At 36.9% G+C, this 14,318-nt stretch overlaps 1 protein-coding gene across 1 annotated transcript in view; it reads right to left on the bottom strand.

The window, feature by feature from the left end:
* The window catches only part of rbm19 (RNA binding motif protein 19), a 77,623-nt gene that overhangs the window by 42,082 nt on the left and 21,223 nt on the right, over positions 1–14,318 (bottom strand). The window contains exons 17-21 of the mRNA XM_007902328.2: positions 9,164–9,303; positions 6,089–6,149; positions 5,059–5,138; positions 4,596–4,651; positions 2,660–2,776 (exon numbers count right to left, since the gene is read on the bottom strand). Coding sequence (XP_007900519.2) covers positions 2,660–2,776; positions 4,596–4,651; positions 5,059–5,138; positions 6,089–6,149; positions 9,164–9,303 — 454 coding nt within the window. The remainder of the gene's footprint in view (positions 1–2,659; positions 2,777–4,595; positions 4,652–5,058; positions 5,139–6,088; positions 6,150–9,163; positions 9,304–14,318) is intronic.

The following is a 14,318-nucleotide window of genomic DNA, read 5'->3' as shown; positions in this document are numbered from 1 at the left end:
GATGAAAAATCAAAATCCTGCCAGAAAAATCTCTTCAAGATGGTCTCCAGTTGACCTTGGTCAAACACTGTGCTGTTTTTTCCACCACAAGGTTTCAGCAAGAAGCAGTCTAATCCAGGCATAAGTTCCATGACAAGGAGACGTTTATACAGCGAGAACTTTCTTCCAATGCCTTTTACTGATTATAGACTAATGAAGGAATGCAGTGGTAGCAAAGTCCACTAGAGGGATTAATTTTTTTCCAAGAAAATAAACAAAGGTTTCCTTTGATTGCAATTTAAAATATCAATAAACCTGACAAACAAATATCCTATAGGAAAAAAATTGCAGTATGTCAATTTAATGCCCGTTAACACCAACATTACAACAAAATAATTGGAAAAACAGGATGCTCATGCTGGAAATAGACTTCTAACAATCAAACTAGCAGACTTCCAGCAGAGAAGGAAAATTAGGGTATTGCTTGCTAATACAGCAATAATAGTGTTAACACTTATTGCTGAGCCATCAACGCCCCAGTCACATGGATTTTAAAAAATGTTGCTATACTCACTAATTACTCATGTATTAATGCATGAAAATATTTTTACAGTTAGTAAGTGAATTAGTCATCTCAAAGTGAAAATCCAAAGAGGACAGTAATGCTGGTTTCAAGTCTCAAAGGCCAACTTTTTATAAATTATATATTATTAAAAAACTTCCACCCTTAAGGTTTACTACTCCATTAGTATAGTCTAACCCAGTTCTTCTGCTTCTCTGTAAACTTGAAGGATGAGATGAGCAAAGGCAGCCAGAAATTAGTGAACCAATGATTTTTTTCCATCTCATCCTCAGAAAAGCGCACGGCCTCAGTTGATTCTTTCCCCAGGTGAAATTTGGAACTTACTGCATGAAAAAGTAAAGGTGTGCAGCAGTGCTCCATCACAATGCTGATCACTGTCCTCCTGGCTTTCAGGTCTCTGACCCTTTCTCCATTCATTTCGAAACTGTTCAAGTCTAATCTGATTGGTGAATGGTGAAAAACCCCAAACTCATCATTCATTTACTCAGCCTTAACTCAACATGTATTGGATCTAAACCTTTCCAACTGTCTTCGAGCTGCTTCCTGCTGCACTGTAAACTAACTGACTGGAGGAAAACGGGTTTGGTTCAAATCCACCCGCTAGGCTTATTGTGCCCTCTGGTGGCCAAAGTAAAAAAACAACAGCAGTTTGGGCACCAGGTTATTCAGCTCACGCAACAATAGAAGCTTAAACAAGAGCAAATATTCAAAAAATATCCTGTAGCTTAATTACAAAATTGCGTATAGTATTTGATGGAATTAATTCTGAACATCAATCACACAACCTTCTAATGACATTATAATATACACATCATACATTCTTGTAACCATATCCAACAAACATGCATTGAAACAGCTTCCTCTGTAAAATGACTTAAAGCTCAGTATTCATATTGCTATTTCTGAATAATTTCATTACCTCAAGGAACAAAATTCATCACGATTTGATCACAAAGGAATCCTCCAAAAGTCTTGCTCTTAACGCAGAAATTCAGTTTGTACAAAAGTGCTTTGCATACCCCAGTCAGTTAAAAATGAACTGTCCTACTGTGAACAGTGTCATTAGCCATTAACTAAGATGGCACAAAAATAAATCTCCAGTTCGCTTAATGGCAACCTAATAAAATGTGATCTACACACAGAGTTTGAGATAAACTACTTCATATCTGTACCACAAGCATGAATTGTTACTTTAATTTTAATTAACAAGATTGAATCTTAAAAATGATCACACTTGTCTATTGGAAAGACATAATATAAATCCATTGAAGACCGCAACACCAATGCTCCACTAAATAAAACTGAAAGGGCAACCAATATTCAAAAAGTTCACATTGCAAAGAACATCAATACCAACGGTTTGGGAAATCAATTGACAAACATCAGAGACATAAATAGTCAGACATGTAAATGCTTATTTGTTCGAGTTTTAAAATGTACATTAAAACTGTATTAAGATTTGCACAGAAATATGTAGGCTTCACTATACTCCAAACACTTTCAATTAAAAAAATCTTACATTAGATTAAATGTGTAAATGAGATTTTATGATACTTACAGGGGTCAAGTGTTGGTATTGGAGGATTGCATAATTCTATGAATTCCTAACTAATTTTTAAAATCAACCTTCTGCTTTGAAAGTGCATGCAAAACGTGAAAAAAAAATGAGGATTTTAAGGCACATTAGAGACCATTATGAAACAGTACCTATAATTGCTCATTCCTAGTACCATCCTTAGGAACCTAGACTATAATCTTTCCTTTTTAATAATAGTTGAATAAAATTGCTAGCAATGCACTGAACTATGTCCTCTTCAGTGGATCTCTGACATGATCAGAGGTAAATGGTATTAGTAATGCTGCATTTTGTTCATCCCAACAACCAGGCTGTAGTTTTGACAGACATTTCTGAGTAAGTAGGACAACTCCCAAACCAAATTAGGCATCACTACAAATATACATTATATAGACATCAGCTATCGTGGATCAATTTCTCCTTCAAATTAGCAGTGTGTTCTGAACAAGTCACTAAATGCTTGGACACATGTGTATCTTAATAACTGAAACTAACAGGGAGAAATATTGAACATTTTTTACCTGAAGAGCTCACGGACTTCTTTTGGTTTGGCCTGGAACGGAATATTTCGGACCAGAATTTTGGACACTTTTTGCTTCTTTGCTTTTTGAAGTTTTCTAGCTGAGGTGACCATAGGCCTGAAAATACAGGAAATAAAAAACTCTTAACACTATTGAAAACTGGTGCTTAAACTAGGTGACTTGATCCAAGTGATTGAAAAAGGAAGATGGCATCACTCATGTAAGCTCCTCTTACTTTAATAGGGCAACTGCTCTCGGTGGCCAAGGAGTTGATCCAGAGCCACTGACATCACTTCCAACAAGTGTGCAATAGAACATAGCAGGTGCTATGTTTTACCAGGTCAGAAATTTCTGGATCTGTTAAATGGGATTGTCCTCAGCATTTGGTCATGTATCAGATCTGAGTCAACTCCACCACTGAACAACCAAGGTTAGGATAAGGAAAGTCCTAGTGATCCATTTTGACAAAGCTCTACCTCTTAGAAGCAGACTATTGAAGTGAAAAGCATTAAAATTGAGATCTTCTCGTAATCTAGTTCTCCAGCAACATTTGCAAAATGCTAGAAAGCTGAAGCTTTCTTGAAAAATCAGTAACAGAAAGTACACATAAATACACATTGAACTGGAAAACCTTGGTTGACAATTAGCCTTGGGTAACTTTCAGCTTTGGCGAGCTTAACACAAAGTAATCTCACAGCATGTAATGTGGATTTCATATTAGTTTCTTAGTTCTTCTTGCACTGAATCCCTCATGACCTGTTTCAGCTCTTCCTTATTCAAAACACAATTCTCACCTACCACAAGATAATCTATTCCTTTTTAGAATTGTTTCCCTTTGGCTACAACTTACTATTATTATTACAACTGATAGTAATCCCTCAAAAAAAATAAATTGGTCACTTCAATCCACGACTGTTTGTGGGACACTGCCATGCACAATTGGCTGTCACGTTTCACCCACAAATATAGTCAATGCACTTTACAGTATATTCTGCGAAGACGTCTAGAAGACGTGAAAAGCCCTATAACAAATGCAAGGATTATATTTATTACTTACATTTTTTGAGGGGTGCCTGCAAATTTAATTCAAATGAGTTGTTGTTTACCAGGTGGCAAGCAACATTTTTTTTCTTAATTCTTCTGAACAAACTGTTCTGCTCCATGGTGATAAATGGTCATACTGGGTTTTTAACAGGCTAGAAAAGTTACTATTTACAATTATATGCACCAACTCCAAAAGCCTCTTTTTTAAGTGGTCGGTCTTAGAAATGTAATTGATACCAAGTCAGTTTCTTCTTTAAAGCAAGTCAAAATATTGGTGAGAGAAGAGAAGTGCATCTAATATTTGCCAACTATGTGTACTGCCAATTCTAGAAATAATGAGTAGCACTGGAATTTCTGAAGGCTGGCGTATCTATCAAGCTAGAATTGCCAACAACTAATGTCTACCACAAAGAATCGAATCAGAACAAAGTATCAACGATTTATCAACACAAGAGTTTATATAATGTGCAATTAAGGATAACAAACAAATCATAAGGATTAAAGTTACACAGGTATTGAAGAGATGTGGTAAGGAAAATGTTAATGATCATGGGGAAGAATTCTGGCCAATAATTTGGCTTTAGTGGAAATGTAAGTGAAAGGTGTTTTTAACACTGCTTAAAATCTTTAAATTGTGACAATACAATGCATTCATGAGTATTGTTAAGCTTTGATTACAGCCAATTAATGCAATTGGACCTGATCTAAAGTGAAGGCTATGGTTAGCGAGGAGTTCTATTGATAAATTCAATGGGTCTGGTAAGAATCACGAATGGAAGCCATATAGGGAAGGCTTTGGTCAATGAACTGGGAAGATTAGATGGAAACTTACTAGCCATAACTGACATAATTCAGAAGCAATCCAAAACATCGAATGGATTAAAACAAATACCTTGTTGCTCTGTCTGATATCTTTAGCTCCAGCTGATGATCATCCACCATGCAGTGCTGAGGGGGAAACAAATACAGGTAAATCCCATAAGGATCAGTGTGACACAAAGAAAGTAAACTTAAAGATTTGTAATGGGGCTATTTATTTAAAAAAAAGAATATATTATAGGGAAATGGTGAAGATTTTAGTATACTTTAAATAAAAGTATTGCATTCTTTCTTTTTAAAAAAATCCACCTTTGATTGTCAATATCAGTTTACAACTCTCGTATTTACAATAAGAGTTAGACATAGCAAACTTTCATTACAATGAATGATAACATTTTGAAGCACAACTTTTGTTACAGGTATACTTTTTTAAAAAAAAACTGTCTATAGAACCTAAAGGATTTCAGTTACATTCAGTACATCAAATAATGAAAATGACAAATATTGTTCCACCAATACAATATTTGCTTGGTTACCTGCAATCGCTTTAATGCTTTCTCAGCACAATCTGGCTTCTTATATTCTACAAAACCATAGCCCATTGATAAAAGAGAACCTAGAGAGCACAATGAATCAGAAATACAAAATCAGCACAAGATAACTCTAAAGGTTAGACATTATTCCCGACCAGAACTCACGAGTTTCAGTATCATAGCTGTTTGTCACTCGTAACATCCAGCGTAAGATGAAGTAATACTGAGGTCTGCCCGACAAGTTCACAATGCAACCCTCTTCTTCTCCTGCTACCAGATAGAGGAAAATACCCATACCTAACGGTTCATATTAAGTAACTTTTTATTGCAAACTAGAAATACTTTCAAAACATATGCGGTAAGAGTGGAGAAGTGGGACTAGTTTCTCTTTGACCGAGCCTTCAGCTCCCCTCTCGACTCTCTTCCCCCTTCTCGCTCGCTCCCTCCCATCCCTCCCTCACCCTGACCATTTCCCCCCTCCTCGCTCCCTCCCCTCCCCTCACCCTGACCATTTCCCCCCTGCTCAGGTCATGACCCAACTGTGCAGCGCCTTGGGACGTCCTCCTGACGTGAAAGGCGCTTTATAAATGGAATCTTGTTGTTGTTGTTGTAGTTGATGATAGCTCTTTCAAAGAGCCGGCACAGGCACGATAGGCCCAATGGCCTCCTTCTCTGCTGTAAAATCTATGATTCTATATCTGTCTTTTTAACCTTTGAGTTATCTCCATCCCAGTGCCCTGGGACATGCTCTTGACACGAAAGGCCCTTTATAACTGTAAATTTGTATTGTACTGTATTGCCACTCAATAGATTAAAAATAGCATTCTAGTAAATTTGGTATTAAGTACCCTTGATTTCACTAAATGGGTCATAACCAATTCTTGAAACAATAGAATATTTTTTAGCACAAAAGAAAGCCATTCAGCCACCATTACAAATGATAGGCTATGCAAATCAGACTATTTTGTGTGAAACTCTTGAGATCAGGTTTATCTCTTTAATGTAAAAAGTTAAATGCACAAAAACAGTTTACCCGTCTTGTCCTTCTTCTTTGAAATAATGCAGCTTTTCAATGGTCCACACTGTTGAAACATCTACACAAGACATAAAACTTACACTTTAATCAGACATTTTGGGAAACCAAAAACAATTTAGGAGAGTTCTTATGGTCAAGCAGCAAGTGATATATTTTCTTCAATCTTTTGGATAGAAGTTTTTGTACTCCAAGGTGACAAATGGCTCTGCTGGGGTTTCAATGGATTAAGAGAGGTCAACAGTTGCAACAATACACTTCAACTTCAAAAGCGCCTACAGTCAGTTGGTCCACAGAGATTTTTGTTTCGTTAATCTGAACTGGATTCAAATCAAAACAGTAGTTTTGTTCACCAAAGTATCATAGGATGCAAATAATGTTGCAAAGACTGAATAATCAAGTCAATAAAACAGACAAAAGTGTTCCCTACAAATGTCATAAATACTGAGTCAAAGGAGTGTTCTCTTTAAATGTTGCCATTATTCCTCTTAAATAGTGCAGCGAATGACAGCACATCATACATTTGATAGCACTAACAAAATGGGTTATCTACACCATACAGCTACAAGACCTGTAAGTACCTAAAGTGCGACTGAACTGGATCCCTTGGTAAAACCCCTGTGTCCAGTTGTTAGCCTGACTTCCACAAGTTTAGCAAAGGACGGTTCTGGCTAACAGTCAGCAGATAGTTTGTACAATCACAAATTGTTATAGATCGTACATTTTTCTCCCATAAAAAATATTGCCAAATTTAGCAACTCTTCAGTGCTTCACAGTTCTCTCTTGAACCTATGCTAATTATGAACTAAATGCTCAAATTCATTAAAAAAAACAAATGCAGTGAATTGACTCCATAATACTAGGGCTGAAACTTACAACAGAGTGAAACAACAACAAAAAAATTGCATTTATAGAGCGCCTTTCATGTCAGGAGGACGTCCCAAGGCGCTGGACAGTCAGGGGCCAGGACCCGAGCATGGGGAAGGCGTGAGGGAAGGTAGAGATGTGGGAGGGCGATAGAAGCCACAATTGAAGAGGAGGGTCTTGAGACCGGCTTTGAAGGAGGCAAGGGAGGAAGTGAGGTGAAGGGACTGTGGAATGGAGTTCCAGAGTGTGGGGGCTAAGAGGCTGAAAGCCCGGCCACTGATAGTAGGGCGGGTCGGGCGGGAGACATGGAACAGGCTGAATGGAGGAGAGCGGGCAGGTTGGTAGGGAGTTAGGTCAGAGAGGTAGGCGGGGATAAGGCCATGGATGGCCTTGAAAGTGAGGATGAGGATCTTGAATTCGATTCTCTGAGAGATGGGGAGCCAGTGGAGTCGGGCGAGGATGGGAGTAATGGGGTCACGGAGCCTGGTGTGCGAGAGTTCACTAGCTGCAGAGTTTTGGATGATCTGCAGCTTGTGAAGAGAAGAGTTGGGAAAACCGATGAGGAGGGAGTTTCCATAATTGAGCCTTGATGTGACGAATGCGTGGGTGAGGGTTTCAGCAGCCTGAGGAGTGAGGCAGTGGCGGAGTCTGGCACGTTGCGGAGGTGGTGGTAGGCAGTGCTGGTCATGGCGCGTATAATATTTGAAATACCTTTCAAATATTATTTGTTTGTAAAAGATTTAGATAACACTTCAGATGCCATGCTGAATAATCAGAAATAAGAACAAAAGGAGGCAAAGCAAAAAAGGGGGGGGAAAAAACCCACAGAGGGAATTAAATCTAGAAATACTCACTGAATTAAACAAAGCTTGTCAAGTTGATTTAGTAGGTTTGTAGCTAATCCGGTCAAATGCAGAACATTCAGTCAGACACCAGGCAGGGCAGTGAGAATGAGGGATAATGTCTTGAGGATTCAAACTATTTAAGCTTTATTGTGCCGCATCCTTAGTTTCACTTATCAGTGAAATTTTCTTAAAAATGTGAGTGAACCATAACTGCCTTTAACATCAAAAGATTTGCACCCTTTTCTACAGGGAGTACTTCAAAATTGCGTTGATTACAATTATAAAATACTTTTTGCTTAAATAATTAACTTCTACGTTAAAACCCCTTTCCCTCTACTTTGCCCCTTCTAAGGTGATTAGAGGATGCCAGTTATACTTGGTATGTGCTGGGAAGAAAATAGGGTGGTATTCATAGTGCTTACCACTGCATGGTCAAATGTTTGCTTTCGTGATTTCCAAGTAGAAGAAATTCCAAACTTTCAATCCCATTATAATGTGGGAGTTTGGGAACCATAAAACCGGACCCAATGTTATAAAGGTACCACAAAATAAAAAAGCTGCCAGACCCACTTCTGGGTTGTTGGGTCTCTGCTGCAAGAACAAATCTCCTTTAGCATACTCAAATTACTCACTATAATACATGGCACTAGTTATTTAGAACATGCTAACACTCAAAGAATATCTGTAAGTCAAGGAAGCATGCTATCTCCTTGGGCAAAGCGCTTCTGTACATTTTTAGCTCACACACTGGGGCTGAAAATACTATTACGGCTATTTGAACATTACAAACAGATTTATTATAGTATTAATCCTAACTAAACTAAATGCTATTTGCCGAAGGCCACACACACATCCAATATGAATAAAAAGCTCTGAAGTTCAGAACATTGTAACGATGAAAACGTTATTTAGCTGACAGTTAGCTGCTTTGCTCAGCAATCACAATAATCACAACAGATCAGTGTAGATCTAAGGACACATTTTTGTTAATGCCCATTTTCCCTGTCATTTGCATCACTTATTTGCAATGGGCATTAACAAAAACATGGCCTTACTTAATAGTCAGCAACTTCAGTCAGTGATGCTATAGTTTAGTCCTAAGTTATAAATTCCCTCTTGCTTCTGGACTCAAAATAGCTGCAAGCCACATAAGGTCTAGTCCACTTGATGGCTACTGCCTGCTCCAGTGTATAGTTTATCCTCTACAGCATTACAGAGATCTGTGACTTAAATGGACAAAGTCGGTACTTAAATAAAGCAACTTTAAGAGGACTAAAATTTTTAGTATGAAAAAATGGAAGCTCTTATATCACAATGTGCATTACCAATATCATTCCTATCCATAACTAGCAAGAACATTTACCTTGCTCAGAGCTTCTTCAGTTGTTGAAAAGTTTAGGTTTTTGATAAATATGGTGCATCCTGGTATGGTTTCTTCTTCCTCATCAGAACTTATATCTTTGGTCTCATTTTTATTTGATGTTTGATCACTTTGCTCCTCTCCTACAAAGCATAAAACATGAAGTTATTCTTATTATATTAACCTTTGCTATTCTTAAATGAGCATCAATTACAAAATATACAAAAACAACATGCATTTATAAAGCACCCCTCACACAGGGTAGAGTCACAGAGCGCTCGACAGTGGTGGAGCCTGACACCGAGCCGGGGGGGTGCGGTTGACCATATACACAATCGAAAAGGAAAGTCTTCAGGAGCGACCTGAAAATGGGGAAGGAGAGGGCAAGGCGGAGGAATAGAGGAAGAGTGTGCTCATAATATTGGTAATGCACAATAGCCTGAAAGTTAATCTGTTTATGATCAAAGCAAAATAAATGCAGTTGATAAATATGAAACACAATTCCAACACATTGAGCAAGGCACTGACATCCTGTCAATAACTGTGTGAAAATCAACGTGGTCAATAATTACCAACAAACAGGAAATTTACTGATTCTGGTAGATCAATATTCAGCACAGTCAAAAACACAATGTGCCACAAAAAGAGAAATAAAGAGTTGATTAGCTTTTCAGTGGAGAAAATAAATAGGTAACTGGGATGAATATTCAATACTGAATGTCGGCTGTCCAAAAGGCTATCCTTAATGCTTCAGTTATGCACAGCAACCACAAATTCAGTATTACTGCCAGAAGATGCTTGAATAGCAGATTTACAATGATGAGGAAACAATTCCAGGCATGAGATTCTTTCACAAGTGCAATATATCTACATTAGTGAGGTTCATCTTGTATAAAATATCAGATTACGTGCATAAAATTTATAAAATTAGCAACTTTGGAAGAAGATGCAAATAGTAGTCAATCTACACCTCTCTCTTCACCTCAATTTGTTCCACTTCAGTCTATAATCTCACGATTATCATTGTATGTGTTCACTTTGTGTTTATATCAATCATAAAAGTCAAATCTATACATCCTCAGGTTCAGATAGTAACATGGTTAGACAGTCCCCTATTAAAGGTTGATTAAGGTTGGGAAATAAAGTCAGATTTCACCATTTGCATTCTCTCCGCCAAGTCCTTTCTGCTACAGGTTTCCCATCATATTTTCGCTATCCTTGCTCTTAGCAGAATTTCCTCACCCAAAAGACTTTGACACTCTTAGTGATATGAATGTCCAATGTCAAGTACAATTATAAAATAATGCTTCAATCAATGCAAGACCTGTATTCATTTGCACTCAACATCAAGTTCAGGGCTCTGCAAATTTTGCTCAAAAAGAATCCAAGTAATGTTAAGAATGCTTACCCGTTTCCATTAATAATAATAATCCTTGCATTTGAAATAGCGCTTTTCACGTCTTCTAGACGTCTCAAAGTGCTTCACAGAATATGCTGTAAAGTGAATTGACCGTATATTTGTGGGGCAAACGCGGCAGCCAATTACGCACAGCAGTGTCCGACAAACAGTCTTGAAAATGACCAATTTATTATTGTTTTGTTTTATAGATGAACTACATGCAAATGTCGAGGAACTTTACATCAATGACATGTCCTTACAGTGTTGTTAGAATATCACCTGGAGTGTACACACTGTATATTTGGGAAAAAGTTTAACATATACTTCCAACAAAAACCTGTTGAGAAAATTCCTATCAGAGTCGACTAAAAATAATGGAATTCTTGGATCTAAAATGTGCCGACATACTGTAATGTTTTATAATTTCTATTTTTTCTTGGAAACATTTGCACTGGTACAACCCCCAAACATTTCATAGATTAACACTTCTTCCCTGCTATGACAATTTCAAGGTCTACATAATCATTAATGTGAATAAATAAAAAAGTGCACAAACAGGTCACTATTTTCTTCTTACATCCACGTTTTTGAGGACAAGTGGAGTTCAGAGCTATATTGTGTCACTTCTCACATTGTTTTTCCCTCCAAAAGGTGTTGATTAATGCTTAGCATAGTTTCACTTGATGGTGATGGTACATACAGTTGGGGGTCATTGGACAGTGATCATAAACAGGAACCCAACTAACCACAGAATCAGTCAGTGAGATATGATCCTTAAGTTTACTCACCAAAATTGGAGGCTTGTTTAAAGGAACAAAACTATAACATTTCATGAGCAATGTACTTTGTTTAATTTGCATACTTCAATTTGCCTTGTGCCTAAAATAAACCTAGTCTTGTACAGAATCAGTTATACTTCCTACTGTTTTCAATTGATAAACATTTCATTGCAATTTCACACTGCACATCAATTTAATAAATCATAAAATGGAAACATATTTTAGATGGTATATTTCAAATACAATTGGCTTAGGTTTATGACCTTGACTGAATCAATTCCTCCTGTGAGACGTTACCTTAGTCATAAAACCATACAAAGGTCGATAACCTATTTTATTGTATGACCTTGTCAGGCACGTCGTAATACAATAATTTTTAATGCAAATTAAAATACTTTCTTGCAGGGCACACACAGATTTATATAAAGGGCAAAACATATTCAGTCCCATTTCCCCTAAACAAATACGATTCTGCTCTACTATCACTCACACACACACCACACAAAATCCAGTCACCTTTTCACTTGATGTGCTTATGTTAAAATTTCAAATGAAAAGGTACAATCAAAGACTTGAGTGCTTTTAATTTTGCTCATTTTTTTTTCTCAAACCAAAGAAAATTTGAAGTATGTATGTCTGTTTAAATTCAGTAAGTAAGGGTTCTGTTAACTCAGGGGAAATTAATAAATCATTGACAGTTAATCCATCAGCAAAAAGATTTAAATGCACCTCCATCTGTGGCTTGCACGATAAAATGCAGTCACGCAAAGCAAAAAGCAGTTACATTATTCTTGAGCTACAAAATTCTGTGGTTTTCTGCATGCAAAGCACATCTTGCACAACAAAAGCTATTATCAGTGAACTGCAGCCTTCGCTAAGCATTCCCCTGAAGTTCATTATCACAGGGCCTGGGTCTCGGCACAGTAAGATAATAGCTCCCTAGTGACTAGTAGCCAGATTGGCATTGCTGCTTTCAGTCTCAAAGCTCAAGGCTCACCTCCCCCAAAGGCCACTATTGCAGCCTCGTATATGTATGAAAAAAAACCATGAAAGTTCAAAATGAGTCATGTCCTTGAACAAGAAAGAAGAGAGCATTGGGACTAGTATTAGCCTGTCACTAATATAATGCAGTGATATGTACTGCTTATACAGTAAGAATTGGGTCATGTTGGACAACAGACACCGTGTTTTTTGTTTCACATTATTCTCTCAGATGACTGAAACAATCCTTTTGAAATGCATTATTTTCTTTTTTACCCCCCAATTTTGGGGCCTTAAAATTTGATTACAAAAGTTATGTGGGATATTTCATAAAAACACGCATTTATAGTTGGGCAATAAACCTGCAACACATCAGGTTTTTCAAATGCACAACTGAAAATATCACTTAGATAAGAAAACACTGGAAGCAAAATTAAAACCTGGATTAAAATGAAGATTAATGATTGGAAGAAACTGCAGGGCAAGATTATGGGATTGGTCATAAATATTCCTTAAGCAAAACACAAAGATATACATTTCAGCATGATCTCTGCTGGAAAGATCTCAAGAGAAATTGATAAGGAATGTAATGCTTCACTCCTTTAGAGTATTAAATTCTCATCATAATATCAGAAAAATTATATTCTGTACTGACTAATGCTGAATGTTCTGAAATGGGATCATAGCAACCTATGCAGCCACAAAACAATTATTAATTCACAGTATTTGCTTAGGACAAAAGGCTATAAGCCATTTATAGGGGTCTCGAAGGTCACACATTATCACAGCTGCTCTTTAGTTAGTTTCGTTAGGAATGGATTTTGTTCATTAAATCATTTTATTCTTTTTCTGATCAGTAGTTTCAATCTATTAACAGTATGTGGAAAAAGATAAGGCGACTCCAATAAACTTAATTATTGTTCCGCGCCAGTTACTTTAAAAAGGACTGTATCACATTATTTAAATAAATCTAGCTCTCTGAAAGCTTTCCACAGCAGCTACTTAAAGATTGTGTTGTCTAATAGACTCTTGAAATGTTAATATTCTCCTGAATATTTGCCAGGCCATTTGCCAGTGTAGTCTATGTAGGAGTAAGGTGCATTGGCACACTGTGGATTACAACCTTCCCAAAAAGCAGGTAGTTCTTGAACATAAAAACTTTAGCAAAGTGTTTCAACACACTTAATTTCTTCAGAACAAAAATGGGGATTGCACTACCAACCAAGAAAACTAATCTATAACAAGAAGTTATGACTCTTTAGCCCAATTTTAAGCCTGAACCTTTGTTCAGCTTCTGTAGGATCACATGGGGCGAAGGATAAGCAGGTCCACAGAAAAAGACTTCAGCATACAATGTAGAGCAGGAAACAAATGCTATTTGTGAAGTAGAACAGGAAAAAAAAGTACACTTGTAGTGTCCTAGAAGGTGGAGGATGCATTTAATGACCACTCAAGATCAACATTTTGATTTCAGATGTCTCTGAAAGTATATAGCTGCCTCAGTGTTTAACATCGTAAAGTACAACGTAAGCAAAAGTGTAGTACAATATGTATCACATAGTTACCTTAAGATGATCATTTAACCTTAACTATTTTGTTGGTCGCAAAGAATGTAAATAAACAGTGGGGGGGTTATATAAAAAATGTTTTAAAAATATTTATTTTAAATTGGAGGAGCCCTGCCAGGCAAATCTCTTTATGGAAAAATAAATAGTTTCTTACAAATTCCCTTTGGAGAAAGTTTAGAGACAGATTTGATCATTATGACATTAAAAATTTTAGTCACAAAGATCAATAACTGAATTTTCAAACTCATTTTATAGAAATTGTAAACATGTAAACTTATTAAAGTGAGAACTTCACAAACCAAATAGGTTTGCCTACAAAATACATATAACCCAGCGGTTTCTCCATTTTACCCAAACCACGTTGCCTCTTGGGGAATTAACTTTTTCCTCCATATTACTTAGTTTCAGAACACATCCTCAATACACACATC

This window comes from Callorhinchus milii, unplaced genomic scaffold (genome assembly GCF_018977255.1).
Source record: "Callorhinchus milii isolate IMCB2004 unplaced genomic scaffold, IMCB_Cmil_1.0 Scaffold8, whole genome shotgun sequence".
Classification (NCBI taxonomy): domain Eukaryota; kingdom Metazoa; phylum Chordata; class Chondrichthyes; order Chimaeriformes; family Callorhinchidae; genus Callorhinchus; species Callorhinchus milii.
This window is presented reverse-complemented; position numbering and strand designations above follow the sequence as displayed.